The sequence below is a fragment of the Schistocerca americana genome, chromosome 1 (genome assembly GCF_021461395.2).
Source record: "Schistocerca americana isolate TAMUIC-IGC-003095 chromosome 1, iqSchAmer2.1, whole genome shotgun sequence".
In the NCBI taxonomy this organism is placed as follows: Eukaryota; Metazoa; Arthropoda; class Insecta; order Orthoptera; family Acrididae; genus Schistocerca; species Schistocerca americana.
The window spans coordinates 145,397,869-145,425,182 of record NC_060119.1 but is presented as its reverse complement, the minus strand read 5'-3'; the positions used below and the strand labels follow the sequence as shown (position 1 = coordinate 145,425,182).

At 38.5% G+C, this 27,314-nt stretch overlaps 1 protein-coding gene across 4 annotated transcripts in view; it reads right to left on the bottom strand.

The window, feature by feature from the left end:
- LOC124551243 (ADP-ribosylation factor-binding protein GGA2) overlaps window positions 1-27,314 on the bottom strand; it is a 129,789-nt gene that overhangs the window by 22,812 nt on the left and 79,663 nt on the right. For all 4 annotated transcript variants that reach the window (XM_047126248.1, XM_047126256.1, XM_047126264.1 and 1 more), the window contains exons 8-9: window positions 22,630-23,054; window positions 6,903-7,069 (exon numbers count right to left, since the gene is read on the bottom strand). In XM_047126248.1, the coding sequence (XP_046982204.1) occupies window positions 6,903-7,069; window positions 22,630-23,054 (592 nt within the window). The remainder of the gene's footprint in view (window positions 1-6,902; window positions 7,070-22,629; window positions 23,055-27,314) is intronic.

Below are 27,314 nucleotides of genomic sequence, written 5' to 3'. Positions count from 1 at the left end.
CTGTTGCTCAGACACCATGAGCATTCCTGACAAAACGGCAGGGAAATCTAACAGTATGCTCTCCTCACTTCTAACGGTCCCGCCTAAGCATAGCAGAAGCGTGGGGCCAATTCTACCAACTGTTGATGTTCAGGAACAAAAATCCCAGTTATATTTGATCCCCCCTAGTATCTCAACCTCCTAACAGACCATCTGCCACAGATTTTAAAGGAAGTTCCCCTTCATACTAGAAGGAACCTGTGGAATCATCATGGTAGGTGTCTGGCCCATAATGCACGAATTATGACTATGTGCGTCTTCAGGGACTGTTTCCAAATCATTGGACTGGAAGAAAAAAGAGCCCGAAGCTTGGGTGGCCCTTTCCCCAGCTCTGATGCCTCTGGACTTTTTTCTTTTACTTTTCTCTTCTTGTGGGGGAAGCTGAAAGACACTGTTTTCAAGCACATTTCAATGACACCAGATGATATGAAATGAAATATTACTTCTGCCTGCCCTGCCATTTCCACTCAAATGCTAGAACGTGTGCAGCAATCATCGCATGGCAGACTCCAAGCTTGTGTTAATACTAGTGGTGCTCATTCTGACCACAGACTTTGAGGGTAAGCCAGTTCGTTATACGTAAGACACCACAGAAGTACTGTATTCACTTTTGTTCATCCTTCGTTTGTTCTAGGCAATGCCCCATTCAACAGCACAACACCTACAGCCGCACATATGCATCTATGTCTAATTCACAAGTGTGCGTGCCACTACATTGAACAAACAACTGTCGGCATTTACAATGTTAAGACTATGATATCTAATAAACTATTTGCACTAGACTCCTGATATTGTCAATGGGCATTGTTCCCATAAGACTGTGTATGGGCTGCAAAGGCAGCTACTTAATCTGTAAAATCCGCATATCAATGGTGCCTTCCATTCCAGAAATACTGGCAGAGCATGTATGCATGTATTAGGCTGCGTTCACACTGCCTGCCGGGCCGGGCCGGGCTGACGCGTACTGGCTCGGCTCGTGCCTATCCTGCTCAGGCCGACGTGTAGTGCATTCACACTGCGCGCCGCGCCGGGTCGGCGAAATGGGGGAAAATCCACTTCTCCGATTTTCATGTTCTAAAAATTCTTAGCGGCATATAAGACTGCGCCACATCGTTTTATGAACTCATTTTTTCCTTAAAAGCGTTACTTACGTCGTGAAAAAAGAAAAAGTCTACTTTTCGTTTCGCGTGATTTCTTAGTTTCGTAACGCTTCCCAACCGATTTTGAAGAAAGTATGCGGCTAAAAAATCTGATTTTTGTACACGTGCTAGTGTAACATCTTAGCTTCGTATTGAATCACTTATCTTTTCATATTTCTTAACAGTCATTGTGAAATGATGCTATTTGTCAACGTTGTGCACTTGATTTACAAATCTTGTAGTGAAAAAGTTATGTAGCGGGTAGCTTACTGTTAGATGCGTTTTACACCATACATTGTTGCGAATGAAATGTAGCTAAAAGTACCAAAAAGTTTTTGAAATGATAATGACACTGATATCTGTCTCTGGTCACAAGGAATGCGAGATATTCAGTGGCGTCAGTGCCGCGTCCGCAAGCCACGGAGTTCGAGCGGTTACAGCTTGGTTTAATGTAGTCATATAATGCAGGACAGAAAAAAACTAATTACTAGTGATCAGTGGTGTAAAACTAATTACAAAAACAAACTGGAGATTTGTGATACGTTTACTGCAGAAACTGAAGCGCAATTCTGTAGTCTCGTTGTCTACTTTGACAGAAAAAATAATGGAGAGTTAATGAAACTACTGTACATCGACACAGATGTGCGTTTCATTGTTCTTCATTGTTTTTTTTTTTCTTCCTTGGCGGGCTGCGCTGCACTGTCAAGGCAATACCCACTCTTTGGCTAAATGGATGTCAGCTGCCGGAGGCCAAATAAATAAATTTTAAAAAATCCCCACCCTTCGACAGCTGACAAGCAAGTCAGTAGAAAACGCAGCTGCAGCCAACAGCTGCTCGCCTTTACCTAGTCTGTGCTGTGTAGAACAATGTCTTCACTCTTTTATTCGTATTGTTTTGAATCTGCTGTAACTCGTCGAGTTTTGAAGTACAAAAGAACTAGGAGGTTATGGATTCATCCCATAAATAGCGACAGACATTTAGGAGAGTTTTTTTCTTTGCATGAAGAACTTAAAAACTATCCTGAAAAATTTTATTCATATTACAGAACGAATCATAATACATTTTAGTATGTGCTGCAGAACATTCAAGACAAAATTTCGAAACAGAACACAAATTTAAATGTAAATACGGTAGATTAAATAAATGAAATAAAAGTAATTTCTCATGTATCATTATAATAAATGTAATTTTTCCTCACTGATTGTGAAATGTGAGGTAACATCTTAAAATAAAAGACGTGTGCAGTCACACTTGTGATGAAAGCAGAAGGGAGACGTGTGATGCGTATACTGCAGAAGCAGAAGTGCTGCGCCACAGGCTCGCGCCTGCGGTCGGCTCGCGCCGGCAATATTAAACATTCGAGATGTCGCCGGCTCGGCTCCGGGAGGCTTACACCGTGTCGGCGCGGCCCGGCAGCCAGTGTGAACACCGCAATTCAAAACCACGTGTTTGATATCAACGCGGGCGGCGGCCCGGCCAGGCTCGGCTCCGCCCGGCCGGCAGTGTGAACGCACCCTTAGGTGAATCACACTGTATATCATTCCATCATGAGGCTAACCTCTAACAAAATAATATTTGCAAATTTCTTTTCCTTTAGTCAACAGTTTATTGTCCTTAAAAACTTTTTTTTTTTTAACTTCTGACAACTGTAACTACAAACTGCTACCCAGAAGTTCCTGGCATGTACGTGTGGCTGGTGAAGTCTATCAAGTATGACAAAAACACCACCAGGTCGGGTTGACAGAGGAGATAGAGAAGATCCAAGGAAGAGTGGCGCGTTTTGTCACAGGGTTATTTGGTAAGAGTGATAGCATTACAGAGATGTTTAGCAAACTCAAGTGGCAGACTCTACAAGAGAGGCGCTCTGTATCGCAGTGTAGCTTGCTCTCCAGATTTCGAGAGGGTGCGTTTCTGCATGAGGTATCTAATATATGGCTTCCCCCTACTTATACCTCCCAAGGAGATCACGAATGTAAAATTAGAGAGATTCGAGCACGCACAGAGGCTTTCCGGCTGTCGTTCTTCCCGCGAACTGTACGCGACTGGAACAGGAAAGGGAGGTAATGACAGTGGCACATAAAGTGCCCTCCGCCACACACTGTTGGGTGGCTTGCAGAGTATAAATGTAGATGTAGATGTAGATGCATCCCATGAGAGTTAGTGGCTCCAGCGGGTTTGTGCTAGGTGCTTGCATTTAATTTTCATGTGATTTTCTCAATTATATTGTGCTGTGCAACTTGCAAAATTGATGATGGCAGATCCTTGGGAACTATGCATGTGCATAAACTTTTGTTTCAGACTCAGAAAAACCTCTACATAAACACATGACATGTTCAAGCATGCATCTGGGGAAGACATCTTAGGTCGCAGACAAACTTGTGACTGTACTAAACATTTTCTAGGTGGCAAAATATCGTTTGACCATGAACCTCATTCGGGACGCCTGTCAACTGGCATTATTGCTGAAAATGTTACTGCTGTTTGGAATATGGTGCTGGAAGATCATAGTCAGACCATCCAGAATGTAAGCAATGTCATATGGCTGTCTTACGGGACATGTCAGAGGATTTTGTCCATTGAAAGTGGTGCACAGGCAGCTGGTTCCTCCATCATGGCAATGTGGAGCCACAAGTTATGTTGATCACCCAGGAGTTTCTGGTGAAAAGCAAAATGACAGTTGTTCCTCACCAGCAATGTTCACCCAACCTCGCATTAAGTGACTTTTTTTTATTTCCCAAATGAAACTCAAGTTAAAAAGCCAAAGATTTCACACAGTTGAGTAGATTCAAATAGAATCACAAAGTGGAACTAAACAGGCTCACAAAAAAATCATTCCAAGGAACTTTCAGCTCATGGAAAAACCATAGGGAACATTGTAAATGCCACCAAGTGATCTACTTTGAAGGTAATGGTGATAAATACATTTCAGGCAAAGTGGTGATGACGACGACCACAACAACAACAAGTTACAGATTAAATAAGGCTAAGTCAAACTTAAATGCATTGTCTTGTAATAAATAAGTAATGTGATGTATTGTACCATGATTATATAGACAAATCTATTGTAGCATGATCATAAGACAAATTCATGATTATAAGACAAATTCAGGCTACAATATATTGACTAGCAACATGCAGGCCTAATACTGATGTAATTTCGACAACTGAGTTACATACCTATGAACATTCAATGGAAAAATATTAAATATGGGATTTTAGTGGCCTGCACAAGGTCTTTATGGGACTTTATTAACCCTTACCTTACAGCTGCTATGTAAAATTTATGAGGCAGGAAAAATAACTTGAGACCTTAAGAGGAATGCAGCAATTCTAATTCCGAAGTAGATGAGTGTTTACAGGTTAGAGTTGCAAAATACTAACACAAATTATTTACATAATGATGATAACACTTGTAGAAGCTGATCTTGACGAAGATCAGTTTGGGTTTCACAGAAAGGTGGGAACACAGGATGTAGTAACACTGTTCACGTTTACGTTGCACTTCACTTAGCGTAGACCGGGACTGTGCCCTAGGCATGCCCGATGTTAACTGACTGGGCATGGCCCGTGCTGCCTGAGTTGTTGTTGTTGTTACACTGGCAGAGGTCGTGTCCGAATTCTCGCGTGCCCTCTGGTGGACGGGACTCTACTTGCGGCAACTACCGGCCGTGACGCGCCGTGCCGATGTGCGCCTCCCGCGATCTTTCTGGTGGCTACTGCACAGGAGCCAATGCTAACCCTAAAACTTTTTGTAGCAGATTAGATTGAAGAAAGGCCAAGATATGTTTTTACCTCATTAATGGTTACAATGTCTGTGTTTATACCCGGTTTGTATTTTCACAATACAATGTTCTTCACACATGCATGCAAGTAACAGACACTGTCATTAACGAGTACAGCGGTGGTAGACATTACAAAAGAAGTTCGTATATTGCGAATATGCTTTGACGTCAGCTGTTTGGGACACATGAAAATTTTTGTTGAACCAGGACTCGAACCCAGATTTCCCGCTTGTCACAAGCGGTCGTCTCAACCACATCAGCTGTCTGAGCACGCCTCCAGGACTGAACCAAACTTCCTCATATCACATAGTCACAACCCTTATTCCCACATAATTTGTGATTCCCATAAAGGGAGACAAATATTTATCACCATTTTACCCCATCAAGCCATGGATACACCATTGTTGATTACAATGCCTGTACTTACACAGTGACAACGTCTGGGAACTTGCCCTTCAGTATATCCTCTCTTCCCGTTACCCACCAGGCCTCAACCTCTACCAATTTCAAGTTGCCGCCGCTCATACCTCACCTGTCATCCAACATCTTTGCCTCTGTACTTCCGCCTCGACTGACATCTCTGCCCGAACTCTTTGCCTTTACAAATGTCTGCTTGTGTCTGTATATGTGCGGATGGATGTGTGTGTGTGTGTGTGTGTGTGTGTGTGTGTGCGCGAGAGAGAGAGTGTATACCTGTCCTTTTTTCCCCCTAAGGTAAGTCTTTCCGCTCCCGGGATTGGAATGACTCCTTGCCCTCTCCCTTAAAACCCACATCCTTTTGTCTTTCCCTCTCCTTCCCTCTTTCCTGATGAAGCAACCATTGGCTGCGAAAGCTTGAATTTTGTATATGTGTTTGTGTTTGTTTGTGTGTCTGTCAACATGCCAACGCTTTCGTTTGGTAAGTTACATCATCTTTGTTTTAAGTTATATTATAATTTGGATGATGTATAAAGCCTCTCACTGACAATGTAAGTTGTCCTGTGATACTAAAATGTAGACTTTCACGGCCGGAAATGTCATGTCCATTATAATTATCAGGGCTGTTATGCCATGGTCAGTTGATGAATTGTGTTGGAACTTCCATCGAGCTACAGACCCCCTTGAAGATGTCTCCCGCAGATGGGGACGAAACATTGGGAATTGACACACAATTCATCAATCGACCACAGCATAACAGCCCGGATAATTATAATGGACATGTCCTCTGATAGCCATCTTTCTGGTAATTCCATAAGAACTTTTGGATTACTAGTGCTACTTTTTGGTTACACATAACACACAGAGGTTCTCAAACTTAATACATTTATTTTAGTACAGTTTTAACAGTTGAGTACAATTGATAATGTAATGTGAAAAGTGAGAAAGACTGGAATTTTGTAACAAAGTTGCCTTCTCTTTGGGATTACATTACTTCTTATAAGCTTTTAGATGTAGAGCTCTTCCAAATTTTTCAGTACAGTGCATCTTACTGTACAATAATTATTTTGTTGTATAACATTTAAACTTAGCCTTATTTCTAGCACACATCTAATACTATCCTTTTGCTGTGAACCATGAAATTTGAAGAGCCAAATGCTAGAAATATTGACTGGTGTATTGGCAGAGTAAAACTTAGTGAAAGATGTTAGATAAAATAATCAATGGTTGCATTGCGTCTGCATATAGTGAAGTCTAACTTAACAGAAACAGCCAAGACAAAATCATAAATCAGCCTAAAATTTATCAAATGGTTCAAATGACTCTGAGCACTATGGGACTTAACTAAAATTTATCAACACAGGGATTAAAATTTCAGCGATATGTACTAATATTCTGACAATATCTACTACAAACGATACATACACAACCGAAATGTAATATCCTAATCATTATTACAATTCTTAATACCACATTACATCATAAATATCATACTATTTGCTAATGATAGTAAATTGCAATTACCTTGGGAACAACGGCCTGGAACAGGTAGTTAGTTAATGGTGATGGATTTTTACTTATGGTTGTCACAACAACAACTGATACATCTTCTCGTGGTCTATCTTTTGCAAAATGAAGTATAACTGAGACACCGTTTTTCTCATCCAGCACAGTCAGCGGTGGGACTGATCCTGCAAAACCATTACAGCAGTAATGTGAAAATGTGAATTCATTTACTGGTTTCAAGTACATACTTGCTTCAGCACTGCATGTTGACACCTTCCTCTACCAAGAAGTGCAAAGTTGATTGGCATTACCATTGCAAAATACGGCATCAACAGAATTCATTTGTACATACAACAAAAAGTACTAAAAATGAAAACAATATGTACTTAGGCATGTATGACAAAAGGTCTGATCAATTAACATCATGAATTATTGGGAGAGTGACGAGAAAAGATAGTGACGTAGAGAATGAAAAAAGGGGGGGGAGGGGGCAGGGAGGTTGTACAGGGTTATTACAAATGACTGAAGCGATTTCACAGCTCTACAATAACTTTATTATTTGAGATATTTTCACAATGCTTTGCACACACATACAAAAACTCAAAAAGTTTTTTTAGGCATTCACAAATGTTCAATATGTGCCCCTTTAGTGATTCGGCAGACATCAAGCCGATAATCAAGTTCCTCCCACACTCGGCACAGCATGTCCCCATCAATGAGTTCGAAAGCATTGTTGATGCGAGCTCGCAGTTCTGGCACGTTTCTTGGTAGAGGAGGTTTAAACACTGAATCTTTCACATAACCCCACAGAAAGAAATCGCATGGGGTTAAGTCGGGAGAGCGTGGAGGCCATGACATGAATTGCTGATCATGATCTCCACCACGACCAATCCATCGGTTTTCCAATCTCCTGTTTAAGAAATGCCGAACATCATGATGGAAGTGCGGTGGAGCACCATCCTGTTGAAAGATGAAGTCGGCGCTGTCGGTCTCCAGTTGTGGCATGAGCCAATTTTCCAGCATGTCCAGATACACGTGTCCTGTAACGTTTTTTTCGCAGAAGAAAAAGGGGCTGTAAACTTTAAACCGTGAGACTGCGCAAAACATGTTAACTTTTGGTGAATTGCGAATTTGCTGCATGAATGCGTGAGGATTCTCTACCGCCCAGAATTGCACATTGTGTCTGTTCACTTCACCATTAAGAAAAAATGTTGCTTCATCACTGAAAACAAGTTTCGCCCTGAATGCATCCTCTTCCATGCGCTGTTGCAACCGCGCCGAAAATTCAAAGCGTTTGACTTTGTCATCCGGTGTCAGGGCTTGTAGCAATTGTAAACAGTAAGGTTTCTGCTTTAGCCTTTTCCGTAAGATTTTCCAAACCGTCGGCTGTGGTACGTTTAGCTCCCTGCTTGCTTTATTCGTCGACTTCCGCGGGCTACGCGTGAAACTTGCCCGCACGCGTTCAACCGTTTCTTCGCTCACTGCAGACCGACCCGTTGATTTCCCCTTACAGAGGCATCCAGAAGCTTTAAACTGTGCATACCATTGCCGAATGGAGTTAGCAGTTGGTGGATCTTTGTTGAACTTTGTCCTGAAGTGTCGTTGCACTGTTATGACTGACTGATGTGAGTGCATTTCAAGCACGACATACGCTTTCTCGGCTCCTGTCGCCATTTTGTCTCACTGCGCTCTCGAGCGCTCTGGCGGCAGAAACCTGAAGTGCGGCTTCAGCCGAACAAAACTTTATGAGTTTTTCTACGTATCTGTAGTGTGTCGTGACCAAATGTCAATGAATGGAGCTACAGTGAATTTATGAAATCGCTTCAATCATTTGTAATAGCCCTGTACAAGAGATATTTCTGCTATCAAAATTAGAAATATTTTTACGAAATATGATGTGCAACAGCATTAGGACAGGGACTCTAAAGAATAATTTAGTCGAAGGCACAACCCCTGGACCTCTAAAGTTTATGCAAGTCGCACAAATACGAAGGATTCCCTAAATACACAAACACTTCAATAGATGCTATCCATGCCTTGTAAGTGGAAGTTAGACTGTTTACAAGATTAATTTGTAGTATGATTTTCTCTTAAAATGTTACATAAATGCCATCACAGAATGCTACAATTACATTAGTATTGCTTGGTGAATTGCAGGTAAATGTTAAACTACACAGCCAAACATTCACGGTTCAATCCACAGATCTTTTTATGGCAATTCATGCCCTGTGCACATCTAGAACACTGTGTGTGTGTGTGTGTGTGTGTGTGTGTGTGTGTGTGTGTGTGTGTGTGTGTGTGTGTGGTTTTTTTTTTTTTTTTTTTTTGGGGGGGGGGCGGGGGGGGGGGGGGGGGGAAGCATTTTCTCTGAATCCACGTTAAGTCATTAATCCATCTGCCAGGCTGGGTGAGTTAATACTCAAGTAAGTATGAATTCAAGTTAAATGGATTTGTCACAATACATAGAGTGAGGTCACCACATCTAAAATGACTGAATAAACACACAACAAAACATTTTCCTCACATACTCATTCATGGAGGAAAATTCTTACAGATACAGAGAAAAGTGACTTTCAAGGTTTCAGGGATGAAGAAATAAAAACTGTACAAATAATGAATATGACAACGGGTTTAAATTGTTTTGAAGATGTCAATGAAGAAAACTTGAAGGAGCAGCTGAAGATTGACGCATGTGAACCCAGCTTCCAGTAGATAAGTGATGTCAGAACTGTGACTGCTGCTTCACAACGAAACAGAGAACACTGAATGTGGAAGAGGAGATGAAGACAAAGACAAAATATTTTTAAAAGGTGATTAAAACTTGACAAATTATTTCAATAAACAGACAAGGCACAAATGAACTGATTTCGTTTTTGATTATCTCCTACCAAAAAGCAGAGTTAAGAGCATAATATGTTTCTCCATTACAATACTGGTTGGCATATATGCTCATTTATTCTTTTAAACAAATTTATTAATATGTGCAGAGACATTGGTGATGCAGTTTTGGTAATTCGATATTGGTAATATTAATTCATAACTAAAATCTACATCACATTTTTATAATTAATAGCATTCTACATTTCAATACTGGAGAAGGAAAAACAAAATATTTCTGGAGTGCTGTTCCTTCGGAACCTTAACAAAAAATGAAGTAATCATACTAGATTTTTCTTTTCTCAAGATTGTTTTGAATGGTTTCCCACTTCCCTTTCTTTCACCCATTCTTCTCTCTTCATGATTTGTGCAGCCTCTAGCACACTTTGTTGTCTTTAAATAATTTCTTTTGAGTGCTTTCATCAGTTTGGTTGAAGCTTGAGATAGAAGTTCTCGTGTCTCTGCAGATAGTTTGTGTATATTTTACTGCAGCACTCAATTATCCAGCAGCTTAAGCTTACAGTAATATATCAGTTTTTAAATATTTCTTCTGGTTCAGTACCATGAAGATTATAGATTCACATTATCTACAAACATCTTCCTAAACTGCATATACTGAGAAGGTACCCTTCCAAATCACACTCATAATCACAGAAGTCGTCATAGCCCCCATCAATGTGGCTCAGTGATCAAGTGCTAGATAATGGATCCAATTGTCTAGGATTCAATCCCTGGTCATTCCTGGGATTTTTATGAGTTACTTATCACATCTTGACTCTCTGTTGCTGTGAAAACTGCCAAGTTTTACTGTGGATTGGAGTTAACATAGAACTGTAGCTCCCCGTCTAACTGTCTGGGTAAGCTGTACATAAGACCAAAAGTCGCACAAAGGCAATGGCATACCATCTGCAATGGGACAATGCCTAGTGAAGCACTGTCGCATTCAAACCAATCTTCAGATTGATACCCTTCCCCTGCATCTTTTCTTAACTCAAATCAGTCAATAGGACTGTTTCAAACCCGGTACACAGGTTTGCATAGGATGGTACTACATGTATCTATGGACACCGGTTATATAATATTGGCTCCTGTTATGACTGCACACTAGACTGGATTCCTCCCAATTGATATTAGTCAAGGGGCCTGAAGATGATGTAATGGAACATTGAAACTGGTTGTGTAAATAAATTAAATGAAAAAGTTTTTATTTTCATTTCAGATTGAACAGGCAAAATCCTTGTAACCATTTATTATAACAATGGACATGTAAAGATTCTCCAATTGTCCTGACCAGCTTTCCACAAATGAACAAGCTGAATTTCGGCACAACAGATAAAATGGGAACATTTCTAACTACACAGTGAACAATTTTAACTTTTATTTAAGTCTGCAGGTTTTCGTGGCTGTCTCACTGATAGTAAAAACTTTGGATTTTTAGGCTGTACTACTTCTATACAATCTATGTTTTAACCCCTCTGCTGCTATCTTTTTCAGGATCGTGTGGTGTCCACAGTTGACATAACATTCTTGTGGTGTCCACTACTGAGTGAATATAAATTTCAGTCAACTGTGGACTCCACAAGAAAGAGGCACAACAAAGTAACAAAGAAACAAATAAAGAATGGTCTTTTCGCTGCATAGTGCCATAATAAATACTGCAGCACCTCAAAGTAATGCACTGCATAGGTGGACAGCAATTACAAGCAGTACAAAAAGTTCAAAATTCTGTCAACCGGTTAAGTGGAAAACAGGGGTGTGGGGTGGGGGTTGGGTGGGGATGGAGGTTGGGTGTGTGTGTGTGTGTGTGTGTGGGGGGGGGGGGGGGGGGGGGAATAGAGGGGTCAAGAAAAAGAGAATAAAAGTATAGCTCTCGCTGACTTAATTTCCTGGTCACAAATACAACACAGGTATTAAGTAATAAGAAAAGTTGTTTTTTTTTTTTAACTAAACATCTGTCAATATGTGTAATCTTACTGAGTAGTGTTGAGTTTAAAGCTGGCCTACTATTAATGGAGGAGGGGCAGGTAAGGGGAGGAGGAGAGAGTATTTCCATATCTATTCAATTATTATATTTAAATGTTTTCCTTCGTACCATCTTGATGTTTGGAGTGAAATTATTGCTCATCAAATGCATTGCTCCAGTCAGCTACTCTAAACAATTGCACATAATTACACTGAAAGTCAATGAGCTCCAACTGAATTTCAGGAGGCACATGTTGCATTTCCACTGCTAAAGGAGTTGCAAAAACACTTAAGATCAAGTTCAAATCATTTTATGCCACTAAATCTACTATCAAAGTTTTCTAAAAAAGCCTTTAACATCACAAAGAATGTCTGCTTTTCAATATTTGTTTCATTTATAACCCATACAACATTCAAGAAGAGCGCATATGGACTTTCTGAAAGTTACTTTAGCGATAACAGCAATTTTCTTTTGAAAACCAAAAACAGTGTCAAAAACACCCACCTTGCAATTTTGTGTTCAAGATATTCAGATACTTTGTACGGTGAGTTAGGAAAACAATATCCACTGGGGTCACCAAATTCTTTTACTGGCCTTAATTTCAGGTCCATGAATAATGCTATGTCTTTACATAAGAAGAAAAAACATTCCGAAACAACAATGGAAAATCCAGGATGGAATGTAACAATATTATGAAAAGGGAAGTTGCAATCAACATCGGGGATGCTGAGTCACAGAAGGCACAACAAAAAGGCTGTCACATACAAGCCTTCAGCCAGCAACGTGTGTGTGTGTGTGTGTGTGTGTGTGTGTGTGTGTGTGGGCGCGTGTGGTCTATTTTTGACAAAGGCCTCGCTGGCTGCTCTGCCATAAAATATTTAAACTGCTGTTGCCCCAAATTATTTTCATCCAATTTACTATCTGTTTTTACAACAATGTCCATGGCACTTCTTATTTTGGCATATTTTACCAGCAGATTAATGCAAGATAGGACACAGTATTTTGCTGGTATTTCCTGCTGAATATAAACTTTTTTCACCTTTTTTTTCTTATCAAAGCAACACATCAGTGTTTTGACCAATCATTGAAGGAGGTCTGTCTGTTGCAACTGATGAAAGTTTTTCCCAATAAAGGTCATAGTTGTCAATAACGTTTCCTAAGAAAGAAAATATTTCATCGGCCACAACAGTGTCACGCACTGATACTATATCAAGTGATCCACTACGTCACTGATCTCAAGTGTTGACACCTATCACAATGCAGCAAGCTCAGCAACACCCATAAAATGCACACTTTCATATAATCCCAAAGAGAAAAAACAAAATTTTTAGTCTTATCTTTCAGTTGCATTTGCACACTTGCCACCTCTTCAAAATGCCTGCAAAGTGTTCTCCATGAAAGCACAAATGTTTCAGTAACAGAAAGAACCGTTACACACAAGATTGTTGAAGCAACAACAAGATGCTCTTTAACAAATTCTCAATCACTGAAGCGATACACTGTTTTAGCTATTTTAAGAGCTATGATAGCTTCCTTCCCTTTCGCCATCACTGTTAATGAGTTGGTTCTCTTCCTGTAAACTGGTAAAAATCCAGGCAAAACCAGATAATGCTTTATAAATAATAGCAATATTTTTAAGTAATCACATACATCTACATGAATTTACTTCTTTCTCTCTCTTCTGTTTTAACTCGAAAAGTTGGGCTTCTTTTCCAAAGGATCCAAAGTGATCACAAATTTCTCACGAAGGAGATGAAACTGTCATTTCACAGAGTACTATCTCCACAACAATAAAATAGCATTACAGAACAGACACTGAGGGTCAGTTTGTGTTTCAATAAAAAAGTAGTCTTCCATAGTCTGCTTCCTACTGTGGGTTAAAACATAGGGATTCGAGAGATTTTTATTTTGAGGGTCTTCACTCCTTCTCAGCCATTTTCCTATCACTAATCTTATCCTACCTCAAATGCCAAAGAGACTTTAACACAACTTCAGAGACACTTTGGCAGTGACAACATTAATGACAGGAATTAAACAGACCCATCCTACTGAGCACTGCAAATTATAAGAAATAACCGTTATTAGCAGGGAAATGGAGAGGAAACTGCTGCCTGCTGTACATCTGCCCCCCCCTCCCCCCGGCCCCTATCCTAGTATCACTAGTACTCAATACAAAGCCTTATGGGAAGTCTGTCCAATCCAGTTCATTTTCAAAAGTTTCAACTGTTTTAAAACACCGGGAGTGCTTACTCACTTGAGTATTCGTATTCCAGGCAAATGATGTCAATGAGCAATGTATGATGTTACTTGCAGTTTTCAAATATAAAACTTAAAATGATCATTTTCCTTTTGTGGCATCTGTTTGTGTGCCACACTGACTGCTGAGTTATTTAACATGTGATCATAATTTTTTTGACATGCTCTGAAAGATCGTTTATTTGTATACATCATGTATAAATTTTCTCAAAGGTACAAGAGTTATTAACACTGTCAACCAGGCACCCTACATTTTATTTTGAACTGTGTGTGCAACAGCCTGTTTTCTTTGGGTTTTATAAACAAACTGGTGATGAACAATGTTGTACCCAACAAAAAGTAAATTTTACACGAGGACAAAAAATTCTTTTTCAATTACCTACTTAGGCTTTCTTGATATAGGCAAGGTATACAAAGAAAAATGCTATTCTGCATATTACTGTAAGACTTATTACACATTTGCTTAAATTACCTTTGAAACAAAGACCACAATTTTAATCTTCCTGGAAGAAAAACATTGTATCTGCAGTTACAAAGTTGTACTGCTGAAACACACTGGATTATCTGCGTTACTTTTTCGCAGAAATAGAAAGCTTATTTTGAAAAAATAGATCAAAATACACAATGCTTATTGCAATAAAAATCTGTCCAAGATGCAGCAGACAACACTGAAAAGTTTAACACTATTCCTGTCACAATGACACTAACATGCACATTCTGCATACCATTTGCAGTCCCCAAACAATGGGTTTTGCCAGATAGGCATGTTAATCGACTATTCAGTTGCCAATTGCTGATAGAAATTCCATTTTTCAGCAGGGATATACTGACATGTCAAGCAAGTCTCTCTTCTTGGTGCTTTTGATTTATCATAAAAGACAAGGAAAACTGAAATGTTAGATGGTGGCAGTTTCTTTTCCCAGTACCTCTCAGCTTTTTTACAATGCTTTGACAAACCATAGTTGCACGATGTTGCGACTTTTCTTTGTCCTTAGTGTAGTGCAGTCATCAGATTAAATTTGTAGCCAGATACACTCAGTTATTTTGTATAAGTCTGTATGCAACACTTGGTCTAGTGTGCTAATCCCTGAAATCATTAGCTTCCATATTGTAGACAAGAAATCCATTGTCGTTCACATTGGCAAATTGCTATTGTGTCATAGGCAACTATTCCCTATAATGAGGAATCAAATATTTATTAACAATCAGATTTTGAAAACGGGATATCATCCAATAACTGATATTCTGCCCAATGTAACAGGCAGACCAGATTAATGAATTCTGAGTCTCACTGAGTCTCATCATCACTGTGCAGGTTGAAATGTGAGAGAATATACTTTAGGATGTATTAAGGTATCTTTGCTCTATCTCTTCTGGCAATAATTTCAAGCCAAAAATACATGACAACAACATTACTAGCAGTTATATACTTCCAGGTTGTGACAAGAGCAGTGTCAATTATAAAATACATGAGAATCTAAGGACAGAAGAGTACTTGCTGAAGTTCAACTCAAAATGTCACTTATTGTTGTTTTGCTTTTTCCAGTTTCAGCAGTAAGTGTTTTGTATGCTACTTCAGCCGGACCTAGCAGGGTAAATTGTGCTTTCCATTTCAAATATGTTAATCCCTTTGGTAGAATCTGCATTAAGCATCCACTGAAAAAGTTTCTCACCATATGAACATGCACCTGACCTTTGCACACCAAGATATGAAAAATCTCCCTCTGCTAATTTTTGCTGGTATTTAGTTCAGGGTACTTATCCTGGAAAAGGACATTAAACACACTTAGATTTGAATTTAAACAGCAACTAACACTTGCATGTCCAGAGTAGCAAGATTTGAATTTAATCAGCAACTAACACTTGTATGTACAGAGTAGCAGGTTTCTTACTTTGGAAATGATTCAATTTGTTTCTTCAGTAAGTCGCCATCAAGATCCAGGATTTTGCAAAACCTGTTGGAATGCTTTCTTCTTTTATCATTAAGGGTTTAACTGCCATTTAACTTGCCAATCAAAATTTGCAATGTAAGGAAAAGATAGATTGCTACTTACTGTAAAGATGACATGTAAGGTTGCAAATAAGGCACAGTGAACAGACACTTAGACAAAGCTTTCAGCAACAGCCTTCACCAGAAAAAGAAAGAGAAGTTTGCACACACACACACGCACGCACGCACACACACACACACACACACACACACACACACACACACACATCAGTGGCACCTTGGACCAGCATTCTGAAAGCTTTCTGTAAGTGTCTGTTAATTGTGCCCATCTGTAACTTCACATGTTGATATTCTAACCTGGAGTTTTGCATGTTCAGTCAAAATTTGCAACCTACATGGTGTAATAATGTGAAACATTACATAGTGTCTTGACAAATGCATCACTTACCAATTTCTACAGGCAAATGATACATTAGTGAACAATGTGGACAAGACACACACTCTTCTGTTGATCTTCTGTTCACATCAATCATCTCAATGCACTGGAAAGTAGAAAATTGCCTCTACTTGTCATCAGGTGCATAAAATCTCCGGGAGAGCTGCACCTTATCTTATGCAAATATCTCTTAGCATGGAAATTAATGCAGAAAATTCTTTCCCAAAAGATAATGAAATTCCATTCCTGTTATTTTGAACAGCTTTCACAAAACCTGAGATATTTAGCATTAAATATGAATAAAAATCATTTAAGAATTAGAAACTGAGTTCAAAACACTCCATTTTTCAACTAAGTGTTACATTATTGTATTAGAACTCTGCAAATATTTAACAAATACAACTTTCTGGCTATGCAAATTATGAGCAACACTTTTTTTTTTTCTTTCAATATGAATAACAGTTACAATGTCAGGGTTGTCATAAGTTTCCCAAAGTGAAATTGTCTGACTTCCAGACACAGGTTTAGTATTTATCCCTGACATATTTTGATATCTGAAGAGTATGTAAACAGGTAAGTTGTAAAAATAAAAGTCATTTTTAGTTATAATATTTTTGTGTTTATCAATGAGTTCGTTATAACTTTGAATTAACAGCAAGTTTTTGCTCCTCCTACCACCAAAGATTTATGAACTTTCCAGGGAAGATAATGCAACAAATTGGACAAGACACATAAAAGGAATATTCTGAATAAAATTAATACTGAAGTTTCCAAAATAACAATAACAGCACTGTGGTATGGATAATGACATTTTCTCTGCCAAATAATACACATTTTGTGGCCCCCTCTGCTGGTATCCATGACTTTTTGGCCTTCAGTTCATTAACTAGCTGGATGATGCACCTCATCCATCCAGCTCTCTCAGCTTCTTCATCTTCTTCACATCACTTCGGCATAAGACTTTGCCATACCAATCTCAAGCAGTGCGAGAGTCACATCAATCCTGAAGATACCACCAGCCAATTTCAGGCAGTCATGTACTTGATGTATGGCTAAAAATGACTTGGTTTCTTGTTTGGCTACCACACACTCCTTTTATTAGGCTAATGAAAAAACTTTGCTCTGTGAAGGCTTAACCTTGACTCAGAATGAGAAACTTTTCATGATAGCTACATAAATGTTGACAGGTTTATCACCATTCAATAAGTCTCTCCAAAAGTGATCAATTCTTGTCTCACTTCTCTTGTAATGCAAATTCTTTCTCAACTTTATCACAATCCTTGGCACTCAAACAATTTTGTGAATAGAATTTCTGCGATGCATTTGATTGAACACATTCTTACCACAAAGTGACTGCACTTGGTCCTGAAAGTTAAAATATCTTTGACAGGTAATTTTACCTTTCTCAGCTCAGACCGTACAGTATGACTTAATTTCTTGGCACGAATAAGACTAGCTTCACCATCAAGTTTTATAACAAATACAAATTTCACAGCAGCTAATATATCAAACTTAACTACTATGGATATCACATCAGCTAGAATAGTTGGTGTTGGTGGGAAACTGTGGTATTAGCTGCTATCTAATCGGCTGCACTTTCAAATATCTGAGCCGCCAGTTACACCACCACATCTCTTACAGCTGCCAAGAACAATTACACTGCTGCCAATAAGACGCAAGCATCCCCTCTCTGGAGCTCCAGTGGCAGGTGTACTTAAGTTCGAACATTCATGCACTCACCCCATTTTGTACGTCTGCCAGTTGAATAACATTTACAGACTTCCATAGCAGCAGGATCGTCGTCTGACCATGTGGGGGATTGCCCAAGAGGTTGGAGTGAGTACAGATTCTGCACATGCAATTCTGCAATATGATTTGAACTTGCACCGAGTGGCTGCGAAATTCGTGCCCAAGTTGTTGTCGCCGAAACAAAACGACCTCAGTTTTGAAGTTCCACAGGACCTTCTGGACACCACCAACACTAATCCTGGGTTTCTGATCACTGTAATAACTGGAGATGAGTCATGGGTGTACATGTACAACCCAGAAACAAAAAGACAGTTGTCACAATGGAAGCATCCCAAGTATCCAAGGCTGAAGAAAGTGCAGCAGGTGCAAAGCAAAAATCAAGGTGGTGATGACTGTCTTCTCTGATGTCCGTGGCATTGTGCATCATGAATACGCACCAGAAGGACAAACAGTGACAAAGGAGTACTATCAAGATGTTCTCCGGTGACTCCATGATGCAGTTCGGCGCAAAAGACCAGGCATGTGGATGGCGAAATACTGGCAACTGCATCACGGCAATGCCCCCGCACATTCAACCAACTTGATCCAAAATTTCTTGGCCAAACATGGAATTACAGCCTCCCTACTCTCCAGACATGGCTCCTTGTGACTTATTTCCAAAGTTGAAGACGCTGCTGAAAGGATCACATTTTGAGAGTAGAGAAGAGATAATGCAGAACACGATGACAGAGCTGAACACCATCCCAAAAGAAGACTTCCGGAGGTGTTTCTGGCAGTGGAAGGATCGGTAGGCGAAGTGTGTGCAAGCACAAGGGGCCTACTTTGAAGGGGATTAGGGTGCCAACACCATCAGGTATTCAAAATATTTTTTTCTGGCCAAAGGTTGGATACTTCTTAGACAAGCCTCATATATTAGAATTATATGTAGGATACTGAAATGTAGGTAAAAAACACATTTACTAAAATAAATCATACAAAATAATCATACAGTGATGTGAAAATTGTGTTTTAGAAGAAATAGATCAAATATGGGATAGTATTTGACGAAGAATGGTGCTGACTGATTAATCCTCACACCACCACCAGGAAGGGGGGTTTCTTTAAGCCCACCTTTTGAAAATATTGTAATCTAGTCACTTTTTTATATTTTAAAATTCTGGAAAAAATATTTGTGTGTTTAATGATTTCTTCTAGCAGATTCAAGACATGTTTTAAATTTTTCATTTAAACTTAACCTATAAAATTAAGTGTTAATAGCAGATGTCACATTTCCCAATGAGTACCACACTCAACATTTTCAGGTTCAGGACCTTACTTACACATCAGTACTTCTTTGAAAAGTATTCACATTCTGGGCCCTACTTACACATTAGCACCTCTTTAAAAAGTATGCTATTAATATCATTCAACAGCAATTAACTAATTTTACTTTTTTTTAGATTTGTTTTATGATGGGCATAAAATAACTCCCCTGCCCAAGTGCATCATAGAAAATGCGTTTGAATTGCTAGGGTTAAGACAATGTGACAGGACCAATGATAAAATACAGTTCAATAAACTTCATCATGACAAGTTAATGAAATATGCAATAGTATACCGGTAATGAAAAATAGTTGTTCAAAATGCACAAAAGGCACAATGAAAAGATTGTTACACACTGAGCTTGTGGTAAAATCCTTCTGCAGAAAATAAAGGAAAACACTTTCACACAAGCAGGCACACACCACTGCTATCTCCAGCTGCTCTGTCTTTTCATTGTGCCTGTCCACAGTTCAACATGTCACCTTCATGGTGAGTAGCAATCTATCTTTTTTCACAACTGTTTTAATATAAATTTGAATGTTCCACAAAATTGAAACTGTTCTCCTCAGTGCCTGCCTAATCACCACCTTAGAAATCGGAACACTCAGAAAATACCCCACCAAGTTTCTGAAATGATCATTTTAAAAGTGACTGCTGTGAGTGGACAATCAAACAGCCACAGCAAACTTAACCTAGACCTCAGCCAATGCTACAGATCTGTCAGTCACCACACAAAATTTTCTTCTATTCACATTCGTTGGCTTTATCTACTCACAACCAAACTCAAACATTGCAACTTAAGCTAAACCTGAGCTGCACTATAGATTACTTCATTACCACATCCATTTTTTTCTTGCACTAGTTCGCACATTTACCGTAAGGTGCATTACTTTCGCCTATTTGTGACACTAGGTCATATGTAATTCATAAGAGGTGGTAGTAAAGTTCCCAGTTAGAGGTGGCAACTTTCCTTCAGTTCAGACAAATACTAAATGCCTTTACTGCAGATAGGAAACAAGACACCGTTCGTGACGGTGTGTATTGTACACATAAGGCACGACTGTGAAACTGCCAAGCAGAAAACATTTGTCATGTGATGAAAAAGCAAAAGTCAGTGGTTACAATGAAATGGGATACTAATTGTCAAATCACCAAGAAGTTGAATGGTTCAAGTACAATGACTGATAATTTTGTTAGATTGGGCACACTATATGGACAGAATGGAAAATATAGTCAATGTAGAAAATTATCTGTGGTATCAAAATGGTTACTTTTGGGAAAAGCAAGGGCCACAAATTGTTATCCTTCTCAACTTGCTGCCAGTTTATGGATGCCAGTAACTACCAGATATGGATGACATATTTTGTCACATGACAAACATCTAGCATTCAAGAATCAACTGCAGAAACTTGCTCTAACACTCAAACATAAACATGGTAGATTGGAGTTCACTGAAAAACATATGTTGTGAACTTTAGAATGGGATAAAGTGATCTTTAATTATGGAAAGTTTATCTTTGACGGGCCGGAAGAATTTCATTATTATTGGCATGATATGAGAACAGAACAGCAGGCAAGAATGAGCAGAAATTTTGGCAGTGGAAGCATTATGATTTGGACAGCCTTCTGTGTTAAAGGTAAATCTTGCACTGCATGGTTGAACAATAGAATGAACTTTCAACATGTACACTGAAGTGGTATAGATAGAACTGATAAGAATGCACACAGATTAGGGGACGAAACACTAATTTTTTAAAAAAGATAATGCATCTGCGCATGTTTCTGCTGCAACCAAAAACTTCCAAGGCATGTTTATCATGGCTGTAACGAAATCAACGCCACAGAGAATTTTTGAGGCAATTAGGAAGAACAGAGGTTGGAAAGATAACACAAAAGAACAGTGAGACCCTATGTACCACAATTTTCATCCAGGAAATGTGAACCCCTTATTTTGTTACTCGTATTATCAAAGAAATTACGTAATTCCATTGTTACCATTTATGTGTGTAATAGTTTCACAACAAAACTGATACATGTATGCTTCACACACAAGACCAGCACTTTTGTAAGGAACCTGCCTTTACACCAATTTCCACTACTGTATACGAATTCACCAAGCAAGGCACACAGTTGCTGATCATACCAACACAGCAGCACTCAGCGAATGACTGTTGAATTTCTTTGTGATATGTACGATAACTACTAAAAATTTCAAACCACAAGTCAAAGCAACTGCCACTATCTACCTTCAGTTGCAACCTCTCACTAACAATAACAACGCAGTGAACTAGTTTCCAAACATCAAAATTCAACACTAGAGAGCATCACCAAATACTACCAAACACACACTTCAAATATGCTGCCCAGCCTTCATGTCATATAAGACAACATTGTTATGTCATCAGTTAAAGCCTGTAAACCGTTAGGCAGAAGTAGGAACAGTGGTCCAAAGTGCCACTATCCTAGCATCGCCAGTTACCTGGTTAGGCAACAGCTGGAGAGCCTGGTGTGCAACAGGGATAGAGAACACACTTGCAACACTACAAACTATCCTCCATCTTTCTCTCTGCACAGAATGCATCACTCAGCTGCCTTCTTATCTGGACACCACTATATAATCTAAACGTTTACATTTGCCATAGTTTGTTTACAATTTCATTTTTCAATTAACTGAAGCAGAGATTTTGCATATTTTCCTTCATACAAGATTTCACTACACTTGCTTCCTTCTGAAGTGAGATAGATTTTGCGGCAAGAAAAGACTTTCAATCTGCCAAATTTACTTTTGAGATGGTTCAATTTGTGATTAGCCACATACATTTCAATGCCTTAAAAAATAAAAATCAAGAAATAAATTGGGGATATAGTGGCTGGCACACTGCCACAGAAATTATTTTAAAGAATATTCCTAATGTATTTGTAGTGTCATTAAAAAATTACATTAGCATTCATTATAGGTGCCTTAGAAAAACACAAAACTAGACTAGGCCACTCTCCAAATAAACTCCATTGTTTTGCATAAATAATTATTAATAAACACTATAGAAAATAATTTTGTTCTCTATAGTGAAACTTCATAACATCCCTGAAACTAGGGTATGATATCACGTGTATACAGGAAAATGGTAAAGAGCAAAATATAAGTTAAATTCGAAGATTTGTAACAATGTCATTTTAAATAACATATATGATAAAACAAGTTTATCATTACCTGGTTTTATACTGTCCAAAGAAACATTGATGTCATTCAAGGGTTTCACTTCAATTTGCTTAGGTTCACAGATATTTACACTTTCTGTGCTAGTCCTGTGAGATTTATCATCTACTGAGTTAACACTTAGCCGGTCATCACTGTCATTTTTGTTATTTTCAGAGAAAGAATGTACTGGTGTTTCTTCACTAATATCTACCATCGTATCATCACCATTAAGTAGATCTAATGTTCTGCTCTCCATTTTTTGCACAGAATCTTTTTCTAAGGGCTTCACTGGTTCTCCAGTAAGAAGATCCAAATCTAATACACCCGATGAATTGTCACTGCCACTCTTCTTGATGGGTGTTGATGTTGTGATATTCTCTGGCTTTGCCGCATCTTGCTGTCTGCTCAGCAAATTCATGGGTATTTTCGCTGGTGGCCTGTTTACAAAAAAAGCACAACTTCAAGTTCAATACTGAGGAATAAAAAGCTATTTATACTATAAGAGTCATCTGTAAAGTGTGTTTGTCCGGGGGCTGGGGGGTGCGTGTGCACAAGCATGTCAAACAGCAAGGGAAGGAGTCACAAGGAAATTTTTACAGCATGACAATGACCGCATACACACTGGGCATTACAAACAGGCAGTGGTGCAGTTCTTCAGGTGGGAAATATAGTACATCACTCATGTAAACAATTCTCTTAACAAGTAACTTCGATTTATTTGTAAAAGTTGAAGGAACACTGAATGGAAAAATTTTTTCAATCAACATGGAGGTTGAAGAAATGCTGACACTGGAACAAAACTACTTATACACACAATCACATTATGTATAGACATAAATGATTATATGGAGAATGGTACAATATGATTCTAATTAAATAATAATGCATAACAGAAGAAATTTTTTCCCTGCTTGGTACTGTTACTTTGAAGATAACACTCCTATTTAACTTAACTTAAAATAAGCGAAAGGCGACTACTCAAGGCAACCACTCAACTAAGGCAGATCAATTTATGGAGCACAGTAACATATAATAGAAAACAGCATTCACACTAGCCTTCAAGGACTAGCTCTTTTTCCAGCAATAACACACACACACACACACACACACACACACACACACACACACACACACACACACAAAACAACACAGACACCCAAATGCACACTCCCGTGACCATGACAGTCTTGCTGTGTGTGCATTTGGATGTCTGTGTGGTTGTGTATGTGAATTATTTCTGGAAAAGAGCTATTGTTAGAAGGCTAGTGTGAAGCTGTTTTTCGTTATGTTTTACTGTGCTCTACACATCAATCTGCTTCTTCTTCTTCTTCTTCTTCTTCTTTTCTTTTTTTTTTACTTATGTATGTCAGGTAAGCTGAACAGTTTCTTGGTAAGATCAGAAGGCACTTGAACCCATTAGTCACTTAACAGATATAGGAAAAAAAATTACCAACAAGAACTTTTTGCATGTAAGGCCAGGTGACTGTGTAATCATTTACATATGTACATCAATAATTAAAAGTTCCTCAAAAATTAATAGCACAAATAATAAACTACTTAAAATAAAAAAACTAGTAACAAAATAGAAAAATACTTAAAAAGCATAGGTGTCTACAAGTTGTCTGGAAGAAAGGAAAAAAAAATAAAGAGCTGCAAAATTAATTTTAAATTTTGCTGTTACAGACATAGTTATTCCTTCTCAAAACTTTTGGTACAAGCAGGGAAAAAGTTGCAAAATGTTATTTGTGTTTCCAACTTTTATTACTTAAAACTGAAGGCAAGTTCTCACTCAAGCAGTAGATTGCCCTCTCATTAGCAGACTGAGTGCTCTCTTTCCTAACATGTCATACAAACAGGACTGCACAAATTCCTTATAAAATTGGAGCAGATGTAGTCTGCTTTTCCCCAAGAACTGTGGCTAAGACGCTTCAAGATGTGTAAGTGTCTTAAGAGACCTATTAGTGTTACTTAACCATTAATAAACTATTGATTAATCAATAGTGTCTGCACTATCGTCACTATCAGTAATCTGATTTAATTATAAACAGTCATATAGTTTATAATGTAATTCTTCTTTAACTGGCGCGTGAAAAACTCTCAGGTCCTATTACCTCCATGGCGAGTGGAGTGCAGAGGGAAGTAGATTGCATGGAGATATTTAAACAGCATTAAATAAGGTGGTGCCTTAGCCAGTCTATGCTGTGTGTAAATGTATGTTGTTAATAGACTGGCTGCTACGGGGAACAGGTCGTCAGAGAGGGAGTTTTCGTGTTCGTCTTCCAGTGACAACAACTCATGGTCATGAGTATGTCGTACCGATCACATGCTTATTGTGAAAAGTACACACATAAATAACATGAATTCACGAATGTGTATTATACAGGTTGTCATCTTCAAACGTGTGAGGATATTTAGTTGTAGCAAGGAATAAAAAAGTAAAAAAGGTTGTTGTAATACAACGCAGTAGGTAGAGGGGGAAAAAAAAGCCATTTTAAAGATTTGTAAGCATTTATGATTGTACTGCATAATGCATTTTAAAATAAAGATGATTATTATCATTATTAATTAAATACACTCGCTATTGACCTCTTCTGTTTCTGAGTCCTCACTGTAGACTTACAAGTGGTTGCAATCAGGCATGTTAATGCATAAGATGATTTGAAAACACAAAACATCAATGCAATCCTAACGCCCCTGTGTCACTTCTGCCTTTGAAGAAGCACAAATATCTTTCATATGTTGGTTACCTGTGTTCTATTCAATTAGCAGAGCTTGTTCCTTCAAGAGCGTACCACGTCCCACAAAACTGAATAAAGTAAAAGCACGTGTCAAGTGCCAAGGTTTTTATTTGTAAGGTGGCTGGATATAATCATTAAAATATACAACTGTATTTACAGGCTATCTGCTTTCACAGTATTGCAATGCATATTCATTAGTAATTAAGGTGAAATGTGAGTGTTTCAAAGGATGTAAGATAAAACTAACCTCTTCTTGCCAAGACTTGGTGATGAACGCCCAGGAATGTTTTTGTAAAAATTTCTAATCCTGTAGATATTTGTTAAGTTCTTGCCCGTTAATGATGAAATCCCTTGTTTGAAACTAGTGAAGTTGGTGAATTAGCTGACCAGTTTACAGCATTCTGCAACCTGATTAAGGATGCTGAGTTTCTAGCTCTTTGTGATATCGCAGGAGGTACCTCTCAGTGCAAACAATGGCTTCTTCATCACTCACTTTGTTATTAAATGTCACACAACAGCGCGATTATTCTTTGTCACACAACTTTAATGCCACAAGCCACAACCGTTGAAACGCTATTGTTGGCAGCAGTGATACAAAGAGCACAGTCGCCATGAAGTACTCTGAGTGGCGCTGACATGAAACGATCTGTACTTTTTGCGTGCCACCGAGTCTCTGTTGGCTGAGGAAATCTTGTGTTTCCAAGATTACTCTGTTTATGTGTTAAGTGCATAAAAAGAGTTTTTTGTTATTGTTTTGAAAATGAATCTTAAAAATCAATCATCTGTGTGGATTTTTTTTCAAGGAGGAGGCAGATAATAGTTTGTGAAGTGTACCATCTGCGGTAAAGAATATAAACATCCAGAAAATACAACTAATTTAAGAGATCGCTTAAAAGAAATTATGGTGAAAAACTAGAGAACCATAGATTAGCAGTAGAATTGAAAGGTGAGGGTCAAATTATGAGCTATATCAAGTGCAAGGGGCGAGAGGGGGGGGGGGGGGGGGGGGGGGACAAAGAAAGAAAGAAGTAGTTTTTTAAAACATTATTTTAAAAGAAGTCAGTTGTACGACACCAGTTGAAAAGGAAAAAAAGAACTTGATTCCCTCCAAGCACAAATGATCGCTATCGATATGCTGCCGTAAAGCACTTCCAACAATCAAGGTTCAAAAAAATTTGTTCATGCCATAGACAGCAGATATGAGAGGCCAGATAAAACCACACTTAAATGTTCACTGATTCCAAAACTACATGAAGAGATAAAAAATAAATTAGAGAAAGCCCTTACAAAATGTAATTTGTTGAGTGTTACAACAGACATGGATACCAACACAAACAAAGGCGTACTGATATTGACTTGGCACTTTATAATGGACAAAAAATTAGTTTCACTCATATTAAAAGTGACAACAATTGTAGGTCATAACAGTGGCACATATAAGTAATATATTTTAAAATGTTTGCTTCCCTAACTTTTCAATACCATGTTGAGTTTCAGTCCATTCTCGTGAGCAGTACATGCCTGTACAGTTCACGTCTGTACAGCTTGTGAAGTTCTTCTTGGCAGCTTCATCTCCCACCACCCCCACCCCTCTTGTCAATAGAAATCTAAAGACGTTGAGTCATTTCAAATCATTGAATAACTGTGTTACAACAGGCTTAATTTATTTTTTTATCCATTACTGCATTTGAATGCAGATGTCTCTATAATGAGCTTTCTCAAAACCTTGTTACTTCTGCACACCATTTATAGCGGACTGCCCAAAGTTTACACTTGAGAGATGAATTTCAAGTTTGTACAATAACAGAGTAACAAGAGAGAAATGAATGTGAGTCCCAACACTGAACCAAAATTAATATAGAAGAGCAAAATCGGCTGGTCGTGGCATTACAATTACTGCGTTGCTGTCTTCCGAGAATATAAACAACGTGCTTTGGTGTGCAATTTATACGAAAATGC